An 18,325-nucleotide genomic window follows, 5' to 3' on the forward strand; every position below is an offset into this window, starting at 1 on the left:
CCCCGGCGAGGCTGCCTGCTGTGTTACTAACGCGTGAAGAAGAAGAGCCATCCCCGGCTAGGCTGCCTGCTGTGTTACTAACGCGTGAAGAAGAAGAGCCATCCCCGGCTAGGCTGCCTGCTGTGTTACTAACGCGTGAAGAAGAAGAGCCGTCCCCGGCTAGGCTGCCTGCTGTGTTACTAACGCGTGAAGAAGAAGAGCCCTCCCCGGCTAGGCTGCCTGCTGTGTTACTAACGCGTGAAGAAGAAGAGCCATCCCCGGCTAGGCTGCCTGCTGTGTTACTAACGCGTGAAGAAGAAGAGCCATCCCCGGCTAGGCTGCCTGCTGTGTTACTAACGCGTGAAGAAGAAGAGCCATCCCCGGCTAGGCTGCCTGCTGTGTTACTAACGCGTGAAGAAGAAGAGCCATCCCCGGCTAGGCTGCCTGCTGTGTTACTAACGCGTGAAGAAGAAGAGCCATCCCCGGCTAGGCTGCCTGCTGTGTTACTAACGCGTGAAGAAGAAGAGCCATCCCCGGCTAGGCTGCCTGCTGTGTTACTAACGCGTGAAGAAGAAGAGCCATCCCCGGCTAGGCTGCCTGCTGTGTTACTAACGCGTGAAGAAGAAGAGCCATCCCCGGCTAGGCTGCCTGCTGTGTTACTAACGCGTGAAGCAGAAGAGTCCTCCCCGGCTAGGCTGCCTGCTGTGTTACTAACGCGTGAAGAAGAAGAGCCATCCCCGGCTAGGCAGCCTGCTGTGTTACTAACGCGTGAAGAAGAAGAGCCCTCCCCGGCTAGGCTGCCTGCTGTGTTACTAACGCGTAAAGAAGAAGAGCCATCCCCGGCTAGGCTGCCTGCTGTGTTACTAACGCGTGAAGAAGAAGAGCCATCCCTGGCTAGGCTGCCTGCTGTGTTACTAACGCGTGAAGAAGAAGAGCCATCCCCGGCTAGGCTGCCTGCTGTGTTACTAACGCGTGAAGAAGAAGAGCCATCCCCGGCTAGGCTGCCTGCTGTGTTACTAACGCGTGAAGAAGAAGAGCCCTCCCCGGCTAGGCTGCCTGCTGTGTTACTAACGCGTGAAGAAGAAGAGTCCTCCCCGGCTAGGCTGCCTGCTGTGTTACTAACGCGTGAAGAAGAAGAGCCCTCCCCGGCTAGGCTGCCTGCTGTGTTACTAACGCGTGAAGAAGAAGAGCCATCCCCGGCTAGGCTGCCTGCTGTGTTACTAACGCGTGAAGAAGAAGAGCCATCCCCGGCTAGGCTGCCTGCTGTGTTACTAACGCGTGAAGAAGAAGAGCCCTCCCGGCTAGGCTGCCTGCTGTGTTACTAACGCGTGAAGAAGAAGAGTCCTCCCCGGCTAGGCTGCCTGCTGTGTTACTAACGCGTGAAGAAGAAGAGCCATCCCCAGCTAGGCTGCCTGCTGTGTTACTAACGCGTGAAGAAGAAGAGCCCTCCCCGGCTAGGCTGCCTGCTGTGTTACTAAAGCGTGAAGAAGAAGAGCCATCCCCGGCTAGGCTGCCTGCTGTGTTACTAACGCGTGAAGAAGAAAAGTCCTCCCCGGCTAGGCTGCCTGCTGTGTTACTAACGCGTGAAGAAGAAGAGCCATCCCCGGCTAGGCTGCCTGCTGTGTTACTAACGCGTGAAGAAGAAGAGCCCTCCCCGGCTAGGCTGCCTGCTGTGTTACTAACGCGTGAAGAAGAAGAGTCCTCCCCGGCTAGGCTGCCTGCTGTGTTACTAAAGCGTGAAGAAGAAGAGTCCTCCCCGGCTAGGCTGCCTGCTGTGTTACTAAAGCGTGAAGAAGAAGAGCCCTCCCCGGCTAGGCTGCCTGCTGTGTTACTAACGCGTGAAGAAGAAGAGCCCTCCCCGGCTAGGCTGCCTGCTGTGTTACTAACGCGTGAAGAAGAAGAGTCCTCCCCGGCTAGGCTGCCTGCTGTGTTACTAACGCGTGAAGAAGAAGAGCCATCCCCGGCTAGGCTGCCTGCTGTGTTACTAACGCGTGAAGAAGAAGAGCCCTCCCCGGCTAGGCTGCCTGCTGTGTTACTAAAGCGTGAAGAAGAAGAGCCATCCCCGGCTAGGCTGCCTGCTGTGTTACTAACGCGTGAAGAAGAAGAGCCCTCCCGGCTAGGCTGCCTGCTGTGTTACTAACGCGTGAAGAAGAAGAGCCATCCCGGCTAGGCTGCCTGCTGTGTTACTAACGCGTGAAGAAGAAGAGCCCTCCCCGGCTAGGCTGCCTGCTGTTTTACTAACGCGTGAAGAAGAAGAGCCCTCCCGGCTAGGCTGCCTGCTGTGTTACTAACGCGTGAAGAAGAAGAGCCATCCCCGGCTAGGCTGCCTGCTGTGTTACTAACGCGTGAAGAAGAAGAGCCATCCCCGGCTAGGCTGCCTGCTGTGTTACTAACGCGCGTGAAGAAGAAGAGCCATCCCCGGCTAGGCTGCCTGCTGTGTTACTAACGCGTGAAGAAGAAGAGTCCTCCCCGGCTAGGCTGCCTGCTGTGTTACTAACGCGTGAAGAAGAAGAGCCCTCCCCGGCTAGGCTGCCTGCTGTGTTACTAACGCGCGTGAAGAAGAAGAGTCCTCCCCGGCTAGGCTGCCTGCTGTGTTACTAACGCGTGAAGAAGAAGAGTCCTCCCCGGCTAGGCTGCCTGCTGTGTTACTAACGCGTGAAGAAGAAGAGCCATCCCCGGCTAGGCTGCCTGCTGTGTTACTAGCAGCGTGAAGAAGAAGAGCCATCCCCGGCTAGGCTGCCTGCTGTGTTACTAACGCGTGAAGAAGAAGAGCCCTCCCGGCTAGGCTGCCTGCTGTGTTACTAACGCGTGAAGAAGAAGAGCCATCCCCGGCTAGGCTGCCTGCTGTGTTACTAACGCGTGAAGAAGAAGAGCCATCCCCGGCTAGGCTGCCTGCTGTGTTACTAACGCGTGAAGAAGAAGAGTCCTCCCCGGCTAGGCTGCCTGCTGTGTTACTAACGCGTGAAGAAGAAGAGCCATCCCCGGCTAGGCTGCCTGCTGTGTTACTAACGCGTGAAGAAGAAGAGCCCTCCCCGGCTAGGCTGCCTGCTGTGTTACTAACGCGTGAAGAAGAAGAGCCATCCCCGGCTAGGCTGCCTGCTGTGTTACTAACGCGTGAAGAAGAAGAGCCATCCCCGGCTAGGCTGCCTGCTGTGTTACTAACGCGTGAAGAAGAAGAGTCCTCCCCGGCTAGGCTGCCTGCTGTGTTACTAACGCGTGAAGAAGAAGAGCCCTCCCGGCTAGGCTGCCTGCTGTGTTACTAACGCGTGAAGAAGAAGAGCCATCCCCGGCTAGGCTGCCTGCTGTGTTACTAACGCGTGAAGAAGAAGAGCCATCCCCAGCTAGGCTGCCTGCTGTGTTACTAACGCGTGAAGAAGAAGAGCCATCCCCGGCTAGGCTGCCTGCTGTGTTACTAACGCGTGAAGAAGAAGAGTCATCCCCGGCTAGGCTGCCTGCTGTGTTACTAACGCGTGAAGAAGAAGAGCCCTCCCCGGCTAGGCTGCCTGCTGTGTTACTAACGCGTGAAGAAGAAGAGCCATCCCCGGCTAGGCTGCCTGCTGTGTTACTAACGCGTGAAGAAGAAGAGCCCTCCCGGCTAGGCTGCCTGCTGTGTTACTAACGCGTGAAGAAGAAGAGCCATCCCCGGCTAGGCTGCCTGCTGTGTTACTAACGCGTGAAGAAGAAGAGCCCTCCCCGGCTAGGCTGCCTGCTGTGTTACTAACGCGTGAAGAAGAAGAGCCATCCCCGGCTAGGCTGCCTGCTGTGTTACTAACGCGTGAAGAAGAAGAGTCCTCCCCGGCTAGGCTGCCTGCTGTGTTACTAACGCGTGAAGAAGAAGAGTCCTCCCCGGCTAGGCTGCCTGCTGTGTTACTAACGCATGCCGTCTCTATTTAGTCACAGTGCTGTCACACGGAGGGAGCTCCTGTCAGAGCGCCAGGTCTTATTAACGGTTTGACTCTACACTCAAGGTTACCAAGCTTTCCCAGTCCGGTCCATTCTCAAGCTCATCATCATCATCATCATCACAGGGGCTTCAACTAAGGAGCTTCAATGTCATCATGATAATAATGCCATGGCAACCATCTGATGTCAAAATCAACAAATATAAGGAGAAATCGTAGTATGCATGTGAAAACAAGCACCAGACTATTAGAACTGAACAACGTAACAGCCATGTAATTATAAAACCTTTATAAAAGGTGACTTTATTGTAAAGTGTAACTATGGGAAGTATAGAAATAGTTACCACAGCTGGTAGAGAGAATCAACTCATCATAAGACTGTCCCTACTAGTTCCAACAGACAGCAGATTCCTCTATCAGCCACACCCAGTAGTTGAAATCAGATAACCCTACTCTCAGATATATAATCACACTCTCCTTTGGAAGCAGGCTTCATGAACAGTATCGTATTAACCAGAGGACAGATGGCATACTGCAGTTGTCGTGACTGTTCTGTGACTGGCCTTTGACTCACAGACAGACAAAGTCAAAGACAAAAACTAGCATCTTGCTCCAGGCCACAATATCAACCCTGCAGGTCTACTACTGGTCTGTAGATCGTTTTTCGTGCTGGACTGATTGTACTGCACCCATAATGTGTCGGAGGCACTGAGGGTGTGGGAAAAGACTGCTATTGGTCCTTCAGCCTATCAACTACCCAGCATGCTCTGTGCTGTGCCACACTGTGCATGCATGTCTGTTTAGAACACGTCACTCTAAAGACTGTCAGGGACTATCTGCTGTCTCTGGAACCAGTGTTATAAGCTTTACTGTCCTGTTGCCCTCTCCCACCCTCCCTCCCTCCCTCCCACCCTCCCTGCCTCCCTCCCTGCCTCCCTCCCTCCCTGCCTCCCTCCCTCCCACCCTCCCTGCCTCCCTCCCTCCCTCCCTCCCTCCCACCCTCCCTGTCTCCCTCCCTCCCACCCTCCCTGCCTCCCTCCCTCCCTCCCTGCCTCCCTCCCTCCCACCCTCCCTGCCTCCCTCCCTGCCTGCCTGCCTGCCTGCCTGCCTGCCTGCCTGCCTGCCTGCCTCCCTCCCTCCCTCCCTCCCTACCTCATATTGCATTCTTGGGGGAAAACATATTGGATTGAATTTGTATCATTATGCCATAGGTTTATGGTCAAATCAGTTCAATAGGAAGCTATTCCCTTCTTGTAACATTCAGATGCCCCATTTTAAAACCCACTTGGCCACCTTGTGGCCACCAGTGGTAACATTCGTGGTCGGACCTGAAGTGTTTTTGATCATGGTCTGTAGACTATAATAACTCAAAGCCCAATGCTTGGTTATGGCAGAAGGATAGACAAGACACAAGTGATAGAACATAGATACATCCAAAGTAAAATTAGACTAAACAATGTAAAATTCTCCTAACTGAAAATGAAACATGTTTATATAAACTTGAGTGATTATCTTGAGTGATTATCCCTCATAGCCTGGTTCCTCCCTAGGTTTCTTCCTAGGTTCTGGCCTTTCTAGTGAGTTTTTCCTAGCCACCATGCTTCTACACCTGCATTACTTGCTGTATGGGATTTTATGCTGGGTTTCTGTACAGCACTTTGTGACATCAGCTGATGTAAGAAGGGCTTTATAAATACATTTCATTGATTGATTGATCTCTCATCCTTTGCCAAAAAACACCAACATACACCTCCAGTCTACTGCAAAGAAATCCACATATGTCTGTCTGAAATCTTTTAGATTGCTCGACTCTTTTGATTGTTTGGATCAATCCACAAACTGTCTGTAATGCTGTACTACTGATTAAGTATAGGCACAGTAGAGTTGTTGCTCTCCAATATAACCCCATAACATTTTGACTATACAGAAAGAAGCAACAGCATCCATAGCATCAATGCATAGTCAGCTTAGGTATCCATTCCTAGAAGGTCACAGATCAGTTTCTCTAATGTGTTGATCAGAATCACCTGTCACTGTCAGTCAACACCATAGAATCTAATATAACACAAATGTAATGTATCTCTATGGCCAGCACCCACCAACTATGACAGTGGTCCAACAGAAAACCAGGCATGACAGTTGAGCTGTCAATTCAGAAAGGAGTTCAGACAATAATAAACAGACTCACTTTCTTTGCGTTGTATGACCCTTCCATGGCACGGTTGCTACGGTCCCCCGTTTCTATCAAGCTACAAGGTCTCTCCCCTCTCTCGCTCTCTTATTCAATAGTCCATTGCCAAATGCCAAACACCTCTACACAGACAGCCGCCTGCTTCTTTGCAGCTCCCAAATCCAACATAGTAGTGCTGTCGCTGAGGAGAAGACTGTCTGTAAGGTTACAGTTGAATGATTTAAACTACCAGTCGTTGACACACAGTGGCAGTAGACAACCCCGATAATCCCATTACGCCATTCAAGATTAAGGGTACATCCCAAATGGAACCCTATTTCATATATAGAACACTACGTTTAACCAGAGCACTGGTCGAAAGTAATCTACTACATAGACACTAGGGTGCCATTTGGAGTTCACGTCCCTAGATTAGGACGTGGGATTAGCTAATTGCCTTGGACATCAATGCTGCTTTTAACCACTCCAAATTACAAAGGTAACGTAATGCAAAATGAACGAGTTGAGTTGCTATGCTGCTGTTATTAAGGCCAGCATCCCGGAGTCGCCTCTTCACTGTTGATCATTTACAAGATTAACAATGTCTTCACTGTATTTCTGATCAATTTTATGTTATTTTAATGGACGGAGAATTTGCTTTTCTTTCAAAAACAAGGACATTTCTAAGTGACCCCAAACTTCTGAACGGTAGTGAGTGTTTATATGTATGTATATATATATATATACACATACATACAGTTGAAGTCGGAAGTTTACATACACCTTAGCCAAATGCATTTAAACTCAGTTTTTCACAATTCTTGACATTTAATCCTTGTAAGAATTCTCTGTCTTAGGTCAGTTAGGATCACCACTTTATTTTAAGAAAGTGAAATGTCAGAATAATAGTAGAGAGAATGATTTATTTCAGCTTTTATTTCTTTCGTCACATTTCCAGTGGGTCAGAAGTTCACATACACTCAATTAGTATTTGGTAGCATTGCCTTTAAATTGTTTAACTTGGGTCAAACATTTCAGAGAGCCTTCCACAAGCTTCCCACAATAAGTTGGGTGAACTTTGGCCCATTCCTCCTGACAGAGCTGGTGTAACTGAGTCAGGTTTGTATTCCTCCTTGCTCGCACACGCTTTTTCAGTTCTGCCCACACATTTTCTATAGGATTGAGGTCAGGGCTTTGTGATGGCCACTCCAATACCTTGACTTTGTTGTACTGAAGCCATTTTGCCACAACTTCGGAAGTATGCTTGGGGTTTTTGTCCATTTGGAAGACCCATTTGCGACCAAGCTTGATGCTGCCACCCCTGTGCTTCACGGTTGAGATGGTGTTCTTTGGCTTGCAAGCCTCCCCCTTTTTCCTCCAAACATGAGGATGGTCATTATGGCCAAACAGTTCTATTTTTGTTTCATCAGACCAGAGGACATTTCTCCAAAAAGTACAATATTTTTCCCCATGTGCAGTTGCAAACCGTAGTCTGGCTTTTTTATGGCGGTTTTGGAGCAGTGGCTTCTTCCTTGCTGAGTGGCCTTTTAGGTTATGTCGATATAGGACTCGTTTTACTGTGGATATAGATCCTTTTGTACCTGTACCAGTTTTCTACTGGAACGAGCTGCAAAAAACACTCTAACTGGACCTTTTTATCTCCATCTCTTCATTCAAAGACTCAATCATGGATACGCTTACTGACAGTTGTGGCTGCTTTTTGTCTCTACCTTCTTGCCCTTTGTGCTGTTGTCTGTGCCCAGTTGTGTGTACCATGTTTTGTGCTGCTGCCATGTTGTGCTGCTGCCATGTTGTGTTGCTACCGTGTTGTTGTCATGTTGTGTTGCTACCATGCTGTGCTGTCATGTGTTGCTGCCATGCTATGTTGTTGTCTTAGGTCTCTCTTTATGTAGTGCTGTGGTGTCTCTCCTGTCGTGTTTTGTCCTATACTTTTGTTTTATTTTTAATCCCAGCCCCCGTCCCCACAGGAAGCCTTTTGCCTTTTGGTAGGCCGTCATTGTAAATAAGAATTTGTTTTTAACTGGCTTGCCTAGTTAAATAAAGGTTAAATAAAAATGTATTAAGAACTAACATGCACACAAGCAATTGGTACTTTGTAAAGAGACTGGATTGCGTGATAAAATTTCCCATCAACCATTGTCTTTAACATTTCAATAGTCTAAAAAGTGGGTTTCTCTCATTGTCTCGTTTCAAAACAGATCTGTTGAGATCAGCTTGGTCCAGTTTAGCTCAGTGCAGAATGAAAATGTAGGGATTAAGTAAATTAAAAAGAAAAATATTTCACTAAGAGATTCACCCTCATTGATTTCACTAAGAGATTCACCCTCATTGATTTCACTAAGAGATTCACCCTCATTGATCTCACTAAGAGATGCACCCTCATTGATCTCACTAAGAGATTCACCCTCATTGATCTCACTAAGAGATTCACCCTCATTGATTTCACTAAGAGATTCACCCTCATTGATTTCACTAAGAGATTCACCCTCATTGATTTCACTAAGAGATTCACCCTCATTGATTTCACTAAGAGATGCACCCTCATTGATTTCACTAAGAGATGCACCCTCATTGATTTCACTAAGAGATTCACCCTCATTGATTTCACTAAGAGATTCACCCTCATTGATTTCACTAAGAGATTCACCCTCATTGATTTCACTAAGAGATGCACCCTCATTGATTTCACTAAGAGATTCACCCTCATTGATCTCACTAAGAGATGCACCCTCATTGATTTCACTAAGAGATTCACCCTCATTGATTTCACTAAGAGATTCACCCTCATTGATCTCACTAAGAGATTCACCCTCATTGATCTCACTAAGAGATGCACCCTCATTGATTTCACTAAGAGATGCACCCTCATTGATTTCACTAAGAGATTCACCCTCATTGATCTCACTAAGAGATGCACCCTCATTGATTTCACTAAGAGATTCACCCTCATTGATTTCACTAAGAGATTCACCCTCATTGATTTCACTAAGAGATTCACCCTCATTGATTTCACTAAGAGATTCACCCTCATTGATCTCACTAAGAGATTCACCCTCATTGATTTCACTAAGAGATTCACCCTCATTGATCTCACCAAGAGATGCACCCTCATTGATCTCAATAAGAGATTCAGCCTCATTGATTTCACTAAGAGATGCACCCTCATTGATCTCACTAAGAGATGCACCCTCATTGATCTCACTAAGAGATGGACCCACATTTATTTCACTAAGAGATGCACCCTCATTGATCTCACTAAGAGATGCACCCTCATTGTACCAGATATGGACTAGAAGTGATCTTGCAACTGGTTTACATTGCCCTTCTACTGTGATACATTAACCATGTACATGTTTATCCGGTCAAACAAATGTAAATATAGTAGCAGCATGCCTTTGCTTTGAGAATGCCTTCTGTTCCTGTGACGCATCTTGATCAGCGATCCATTGGTCTTCCCTTTCGAGCAGCACTCCAATCAACGTTATTCCTGTTCCACTGGTTAGCCTGTTTACACAGAAGTTGCTCATGTTGCTTCAAAGACGATATCAAACATAACGACCAAAAGTAGACAGATAATGACTGATTTTCTGTATCGTTCTAAAAGTGTTTAAGTACAGTTTCTTATTAGCTAGCAAGTTTAGCCACCAGCAGGTTTTCAGGTGTCGTTCGCCATCTCGCCAGCAGGTAATTTAGCTCCTAATGTGAAGACGTGGCTCTGACTCAGTCAATAGCCATTCACTTCAAAAGCACAATAAAGACCTAAATTAACGCCACACTTGGACTATTCGTTCAACTTCAGCAAGTTAGTACACAAACGGTCTACAAACAAATCTATTAAATTGTTACATCAGTTTGCTAATGCCTATCTCTGAGCAATGTATTCGTTCGACCGTGTACTGGTGTTCGGCTTGCTGTTGATCTGCACGTGTGCCTCGCATGAAGGGCTGACTGAGAAGGGAGAAGGGTCTGCGAGAGTTCTACAATGGTATTAAATGGGAATAAAACTGCCTCCTAATGAACATGCCAGAGATTGATAATTAGTCAACAGGATTAAATCAGGCATCCCTAAAACATAGTAAAGGGTCTTCTTATTAATGTGCTATTTAAAATGGAAAGTTAAACATGATTTCAATAAAAGTTCAAGCACATCACTTGTGCATTTGTAAACACACCTTCCACATGCTTTTCTAATGAGTTTGAAATGTGATGTTTAAAACTTGATATAACCAGTGTTTGTCTATGTTCTTGTCTCAACAGCATCTGTGGGACCAGACTTCACCTGACAGTGGCTCTATCCTGTGTGACCATGGCGTTCTGTGTCCTCTTTCTAAAGTGACCAACTAGGGGACTGGACACCTCATGGACACTAGCCTGGTCCCAGGTTTCTTTGACAATGACAGCAATGGAATTTTCAAGACAGTAGAAACACAAATAGATCTGTGATGAGGCTACATGGACACTGGCTATGAGCTTGGAACCAATGAACGATGAGGCTAAAAACTTTCCCAAAGTGGGCTTCTCTGTCAACATGCCACACACCCTGCACTTTCTGAGCTGAGATGTTATTTGAGTTGAGATGGTGATGAAAAAAGGTCAAGACACTGACTGACACAGAGATCATCAACATGAGAGAGTGCTCCTCTGTGTGCAGTCAGTGGTGAAAACAGGTTAGGTGATGTATCTCTTTCTGTATATTCAAAAGGGGACTTTGGGGAATTTACTGTGAATCTAGTGCTTTTGGAGTTCAGGAGTTTGGACCAAGGTATAACACCGCCATTCATTTGACATTCATTTTTTTAAGTGTGATTCTCTATTATGTGGATGAAGGTGGAATAGAGGGTGGAAATGGAAAATAAAGTTTATAAAATATATTGCAGTAAATTAATAAAGTTTAACCATTTATAAGTTATTTATATGTTAAGAATGATTAATTATTTTTAAAAAGGCACACGTAAACCGCCTTCCTGCTCGATAAAAGGCAACCACAGGTTACCATCTATGGCCACATGAGGGCACGCTATTATTTTACACCAGCCTTTCACCCCGAAATGTCCCATGATTCCCTGCGCTCTATAAATTCACTAACTCGGAAACGGAGCCATTCTTGTATTGTTTGAGTGGTGCCGTGTGTTTGTGCGAGCGAATGAATGCGAGAGAGTGTGATTGTTTTATGTCTGTAATGTTTTATGTCTTAGTTTAGCGACAAAAAAAAAAAACTACACAGTGATCTTATTTGATCTGGTCGGGGTTTGGCCTGGCTCCGATTCGGAAATGATAGTACCCGACATGCGAGCCCCAGAGGCCATGAGCATGAAGCTTCCACTAACTTCAGGGCCTCCACAAGAAATTGTGGTCAGAAGTGATGACTCGATCAGATATACTAGTGCCGAGGAGATTTGTGGTTTTACCTCATTCTCCACACCGGCCAATGAGTATAACAGCGATTCTGATCTGCCATAAATTCCGATAATTGTGCCCAGGTGTAAGAAGCTGCCTGTGTTTGGTTGGCTAGCTACTAAGCTAACGTTGCCTAACGAGGTAACTCTGGCCCATGCGAACAGCAAAGCTAATAAACAGCCAGGTAATGAGCCAATGACAATGGAAGTAAAGTAGTTTTGGAGATAAGTGGGCAAATTTGTAGTTTCATAGATATTCGGTTTGTGGTCCTGCTAACCATGCTAGTTAAACACTTTCTGGTCAATGTGCATCCAGTCTAACAAAATGACATTTGACATGGTTCGTTTTTCTTGGGGGAGAGATAGATAGTAGCTTCCGTCAATGTAATTGTCTGCATCATTTTCAATCTCCCATGTATTATTTTCTTTTTGTGTGTGTATAAGTAGCGTGGTTCGTTCTGCACTTTTAATTAGGACCCTGCCACAACTGTAGGTCTGCTGGTTGGATTCTTTTTATTTGCCCTGCACACGAAGAGACAACACAGTATTTTAGCCCTTGGCGCAGTCACGGCTCTCAGGCACTTTGCTAGCCGAAGGTCAGGCAAAAGAGAACAGTAAGGGGTACGGAAATACAGAGAACAGATGGGACAAACCAAAATATACAAAACCTTTACAATCACGTGTATGTACAATATTAGTATGAAAAAGTGTTTGTACACCCAAAAATAACAAATAGCTATGCAGCTGTAATTTAAAAACAATTCAAAACATTGAATTATTAAATTATTAACATCCCCTCTTGACCTGGCCTATATATCCTTTATCATTTTCTGCTAACCCTACCTCCCCTAATTGGAGTAAACTAACAACACTTAGGCTTTTACTTCCAGTTTATACACACTATATACATTTTACAATCTATTTTACAATAGTTATATTTTGTTTGTTTTTAGTCCTGACCTTCCCCAACCTCTCCCATCTATTTCTGATGTCTATCTAGTTTGATTTCTATTTGCCGTATATTTTTAACTGCTGTTTCACAGAAGTTCTGAACCTATACACATTTTACAGACACAGTATATTTTACGTGTGTTATCTTGTTATTAGTCCCACCCTACAGCTCCATTCAACTCCTCCCATCTGTCTCTTAACACCATCCATATTGGATTTCTATTTGCCATATATTTTTCAACTGCTGAGATGCTTCACAAAAGTTCGGAACCTTTCTAATCTCATAGTTTCTATAGATTGTAATTTAAAGAGTTTTTTTTGCTAAAAGTATTATATACTGCTCAAAAAAATAAAGGGAACACTTAAACAACACAATGTAACTCCAAGTCAATCACACTTCTGCGAAATCAAACTGTCCACTTAGGAAGCAACACTGATTGACAATAAATTTCACATGCTGTTGTGCAAATGGAATAGACAACAGGTGGAAATTATAGGCAATTAGCAAGACAACTACAAATACCGAGGTGTCTGGTTAGACTGTAAACTCTCCTTCCAGACTCACATCAAACATCTCCAATCCAAAGTCAAATCTAGAATTGGCTTCCTATTTCGCAACAAAGCATCCTTCATTCATGCTGCCAAACATACCCTCGTAAAACTGACCATCCTACTGATCCTCGACTTCGGCGATGTCATTTACAAAAGAGCCTCCAATACCCTACTCAATAAACTGGATGCAGTCTATCACAGTGCCATTCGTTTTGTCACCAAAGCCCCATATACTACCCACCACTGTAACCTGTACGCTCTCGTTGGCTGGCCCTCGCATCATACTCGTCGCCAAACCCACTGGCTCCAGGTCATCTACAAGACCCTGCTTGGTAAAGTCCCCCCTTATCTCAGCTCACTGGTCACCATAGCAGCACCCACCTGTAGCATGCGCTCCAGCAGGTATATCTCTCTGGTCACCCCCAAAGCCAATTCCTCCTTTGGCCGTCTCTCCTTCCAGTTCTCTACTGCCAATGACTGGAACGAACTACAAAAATCTCTGAAACTGGAAACACTTATCTCCCTCACTAGCTTTAAGCACCAGCTGTCAGAGCAGCTCAGAGATCACTGCACCTGTACATAGCCCATCTATAATTTAGCCTAAACAACTACCTCTTCCCCTACTGTATTTATTTATTTATTTTGCTCCTTTGCACCCCATTGTTTATATTTCTACCTTGCACTTTCTTCCACTACAAATCTACCATTCCAGTGTTTTACTTGCTATATTGTATTTACTTTGCCACCATGGCCTTTTTTGCCTTTACCTCCCTTATCTCACCTCATTTGCTCACATTGTATATAGACTTATTTTTCTATTGTATTATTGACTGTATGTTTGTTTTACTCCATGTGTAACTCTGTGTTGTTGTATGTGTCGAACTGCTTTGCTTTATCTTGGCCAGGTCGCAGTTGTAAATGAGAACTTGTTCTCAACTTGCCTACCTGGTTAAATAAAGGTGAAATAAATAAAAAATAAATAAATAAAGTGCGGCAATGCCTGCTAAAACAGCATTCTCTAATGCAAAAAATAATATACTATTTTGGTAAAATAGACATTCATTTAAAACCCTATATTTAGGCCTTCCCTGTAGCTCAGTTGGTAGAGCATGGTGTTTGCAACGCCAGGGTTGTGGGTTCGATTCCCACGGGGGGCCAGCACAGGAAAAAAAAAAAAAAATGTATGAAATGAAATGTATGCATTCACTACTGTAAGTTGCTCTGGATAAGAGCGTCTGCTAAATGACTAAAATGTATTTAATTATTTTCCCTGGCTCTAGAGAGGGGAAGCCTGTGCCTCATAGGTAGGCTAGATACTGTATCAGCAGTCGTGGAATAAGTTCAACTCTCCATCCCTACGTGCATCAGCACTTGGCGGTCCCATTCTGTGAGCGTGTGTGGCCTACCACTTCACGGCTGAGCCGTTGTTACTCCTAGACATTTCCGCTTCACAATAACAGCACTTACAGTTGACCAGGGCAGAAAATGACGGTGCCACGTTGAAAGTCACTGAGCTCTTCAGTAAAGCCATACTACTGCCAATGTTTGTCTATGGAGATTAAATGGCTATGTGCTCGATTGTACACACCTGTCAGCAACGGGTGTGGCTGAAATAGACAAATCCACTAATTTGAAGGGGTGTGCACATACTTTTGTATATAATGTATGGAATGATGTATCATCATCATCAATCTGCATTTTCAAATAAAATACATATTTTAGTGTTAAAGATACGTTACAATAGTTTTGAAACGTAAAGGCAGAGATATAACCGGATGTACTAGTGGTGGTTATTGTTGTTCTGAGTATCAGTACTATCCTAACTTAATACTATATAACCTGTCTTTATCAAGCAGTACTATACCAACTTAATACAATATAACCTGTCTTTATCTACCAGTACTATCCCAACTTAATACTATATAACCTGTCTTTATCTACCAGTACTATCCCAACTTAATACTATATAACCTGTCTTTATCTACCAGTACTATCCCAACTTAATACTATATAACCTGTCTTTATCTACCAGTACTATCCCAACTTAATACTATATAACCTGTCTTTATCAACCAGTACTATACCAACTTAATACAATATAACCTGTCTTTATCTACCAGTACTATCCCAACTTAATACTATATAACCTGTCTTTATCTACCAGTACTATCCCAACTTAATACTATATAACCTGTCTTTATCTACCAGTACTATCCCAACTTAATACTATAACCTGTCTTTATCTACCAGTACTATCCCAACTTAATACTTTATAACCTGTCTTTATCTACCAGTACTATCCCAACTTAATACTATATAACCTGTCTTTATCTACCAGTACTATCCCAACTTAATACTTTATAACCTGTCTTTATCTACCAGTACTATCCCAACTTAATACTATATAACCTGTCTTTATCTACCAGTACTATCCTAACTTAATACTATATAACCTGTCTTTATCTACCAGTACTATACCAACTTAATACAATATAACCTGTCTTTATCTACCAGTACTATCCCAACTTAATACTATATAACCTGTCTTTATCTACCAGTACTATCCCAACTTAATACTATATAACCTGTCTTTATCTACCAGTACTATCCCAACTTAATACTATATAACCTGTCTTTATCTTCCAGTACTATCCCAACTTAATACTATAACCTGTCTTTATCTACCAGTACTATCCTAACTTAATACTATATAACCTGTCTTTATCTACCAGTACTATACCAACTTAATACTATATAACCTGTCTTTATCTACCAGTACTATCCCAACTTAATACTTTATAACCTGTCTTTATCTACCAGTACTATCCCAACTTAATACTATATAACCTGTCTTTATCTACCAGTACTATCCCAACTTAATACTATATAACCTGTCTTTATCTACCAGTACTATCCCAACTTAATACTTTATAACCTGTCTTTATCTACCAGTACTATCCCAACTTAATACTATATAACCTGTCTTTATCTACCAGTACTATCCCAACTTAATACTTTATAACCTCTATTTATCGACCCCAGCTGTTCTCTCCCAACCTGAATAAGTTCTGCTGTGTGACGTCTGGCAGTGTGAGACTACTACAGCATGTTAACTCTCTCAACCTGAAAAAGAGCAAAGCACCAATATTTGGAAAGGCACACACCTGTCTATATAAGGTCCCACAGTTGATAGTGCATGTCAGAGCAAAAACCAAGCCATGAAGTCATCATCAGGTTTAGAGATGGAAATTAGTTAGAGGAGGGATTCCCAAACTTGTTAATGTCGAGGCCCCGAAATATGAGACACCTCTGGTAGATCCCAGTTTGGGAATCCCACTAACTAGAAGAGCACCTGGAACCTCCAATCTCTGGATGGAGGAACACATATGGGATGTATTTATTATTCAGTGTGTTGAAATTTTCAGAACGTTGCATATAGAAATGTATTAAATAGTGCTGACACGATTCCTGGACTCTATTCTACCTGACAGACAGTCATATTTGTTCTACACAATACAAATCTATGGGAACATTCTGTAATGTTGCACCTGGTGAACAGTATGAATGTTGATCCCTTCACTGCTTTGTACCAGACAAGAAGCATATATTCTAAACCAAACAATGGAATGGCCGGAACATGATGGATGTCTTTATAAGTTTACAGAGAGGTGAAGAGAGTAAACATTTTGTTCAGAAACACTTTCCGTTTAAACTCTCAACATCTCTGGGTTGTTGCAAGAACTATGTTAGTTTTACAGTGGTGCAAAAAGTACCCAATTCTCATACTTGATTAAAAGTAAAGATACCTTAATAGAAAATGACTCAAGTAAACCTGAATGTCACCCAGTAATATACTATGTGTATAAAAGTATCTGATTTTAAATATATTTAAGTACAGTTGTGGAAAAAGTTCTCAATTGTCATACTTAAGTAAAAAGTAAATACTATACATCAAAATCCTTATATTACGCAAACCAGATGCCACAATTTTCTTTTCATTTTTTTATGTACAGCCAGGGGCATACTCCAACAACACTCAGACATCACAAATGCAGTATTTGTGTTTAGTTAGTGCACCAGATCAGAGGCAGTAGGGATGACATTCAAAATGTAACAAGTACTTTTGGGTGTCAAAGAAAATTTGGGGATTAAAAAGTACAGATTTTCTTTGGGAATGTACATTTTACATTGACATTTTAGTAATTTAGCAGACACTTTTATCCAGAGTGACTTGCAGTTAGTGCAGTCATCTTAAGATAGCTAGGTGTGACAACCACATATCACAGACATAGTTAGTACACGTTTCCTCAATAAAGCTGTTGTCAGCAAAATCAGAGCTAGAAGGGGAAGTCAAGTGCAAGTGTTGGTTCAGGAAAGTTTTTTTTTTGTGGGGGGATTCGAGGGGGATTATTTAAGGTACTCTTTGAAGAGGCAGGGTTTCAGGTGCTTTCGGAAGATGGACAGGGACTCTGCTGTTCTAGCTTTAGGGGGAGCTGGTTCCACTATTAGGGTGCCAGGACAGAGAAGAGCTTCAATTGGGCTCCTGTATGGGTGGGAGAACAGCTCCTGCTCAAAATGTTGTAATTTTACATTTTAGTAGACACTCTTATCCAGAGTGACAGTAGTGAGTGCATACATTTTCATACTGATCCCCCTTGGGAATCGAACCCACAATCACAAAGTTGCAAGCATCATGCTCTACCAATTGAGCCACACAGGACCAATGTAGTGAAGTGAAAGTAAAAAAATATATAAATAGTAAAGTACAGATATCCAGTAGAACCTCAAAATAGTTTTACTTAGTTACTTTACACCTCTGTTAGAGATAATGGGAATATGTTTTTTACCTAAAGTTTTTATACATTTGATCATATCAAAACAAATTCATTTGTTTCCAGGCATTGGGAGAATGCTTTTCTCACCAAATTGTGTTGGTGTTTAGAAGCGAACATGGACCGATTTGATGCTCTCCCAATAGTAATACAGTTTGCAGCCTTGTAAAAATCTCAATGGGTGCCTTATATTTTATGGTGAGATTGATTTCCAACAAATTTTCGGTATATTTTTACGAAACATGTTAACCTGTGCTTTTGGTGTAATTAATTAATAACGTGTGTTTTTTTTCCATTTTCCCCCCCATTATTATCAGCCATTATGGGTCTGCCTTATATAAAAACATTTCCAACTGATGTCTGTTTCCAAAAATATTTTGTGAAAAACATGACTTCGTTCTTATTTCTACTCATACTGAGGTATCGTTTTATTTAATTTGGAAATGGGGCCATTTACAAAATGTTTGATACGTGTTTTTATTGACTCTTGAAATAATTTTTATTTGCATTAAAATCACTGTT

At 43.5% G+C, this 18,325-nt stretch overlaps 1 protein-coding gene and 1 non-coding gene across 2 annotated transcripts in view; one reads left to right on the plus strand and one right to left on the minus strand.

Moving 5' to 3' along the window:
• LOC106572742 (protein FAM107B) overlaps positions 1–6,306 on the minus strand; it is a 10,204-nt gene extending 3,898 nt beyond the window's left edge. The window contains exon 1 of the mRNA XM_014147184.2: positions 6,070–6,306. Within this exon, the coding sequence (XP_014002659.1) occupies positions 6,070–6,096 (27 nt within the window). The 5' untranslated portion in view covers positions 6,097–6,306. The remainder of the gene's footprint in view (positions 1–6,069) is intronic.
• A 4,842-nt stretch (positions 6,307–11,148) lies between these two features.
• On the plus strand, positions 11,149–11,527 carry LOC123727584 (small Cajal body-specific RNA 2). Its single transcript, XR_006759578.1, has one exon.
• Positions 11,528–18,325: the final 6,798 nt, after the last annotated feature.

Source organism: Salmo salar, chromosome ssa15, assembly GCF_905237065.1.
Source record: "Salmo salar chromosome ssa15, Ssal_v3.1, whole genome shotgun sequence".
Lineage (NCBI taxonomy): Eukaryota > Metazoa > Chordata > Actinopteri > Salmoniformes > Salmonidae > Salmo > Salmo salar.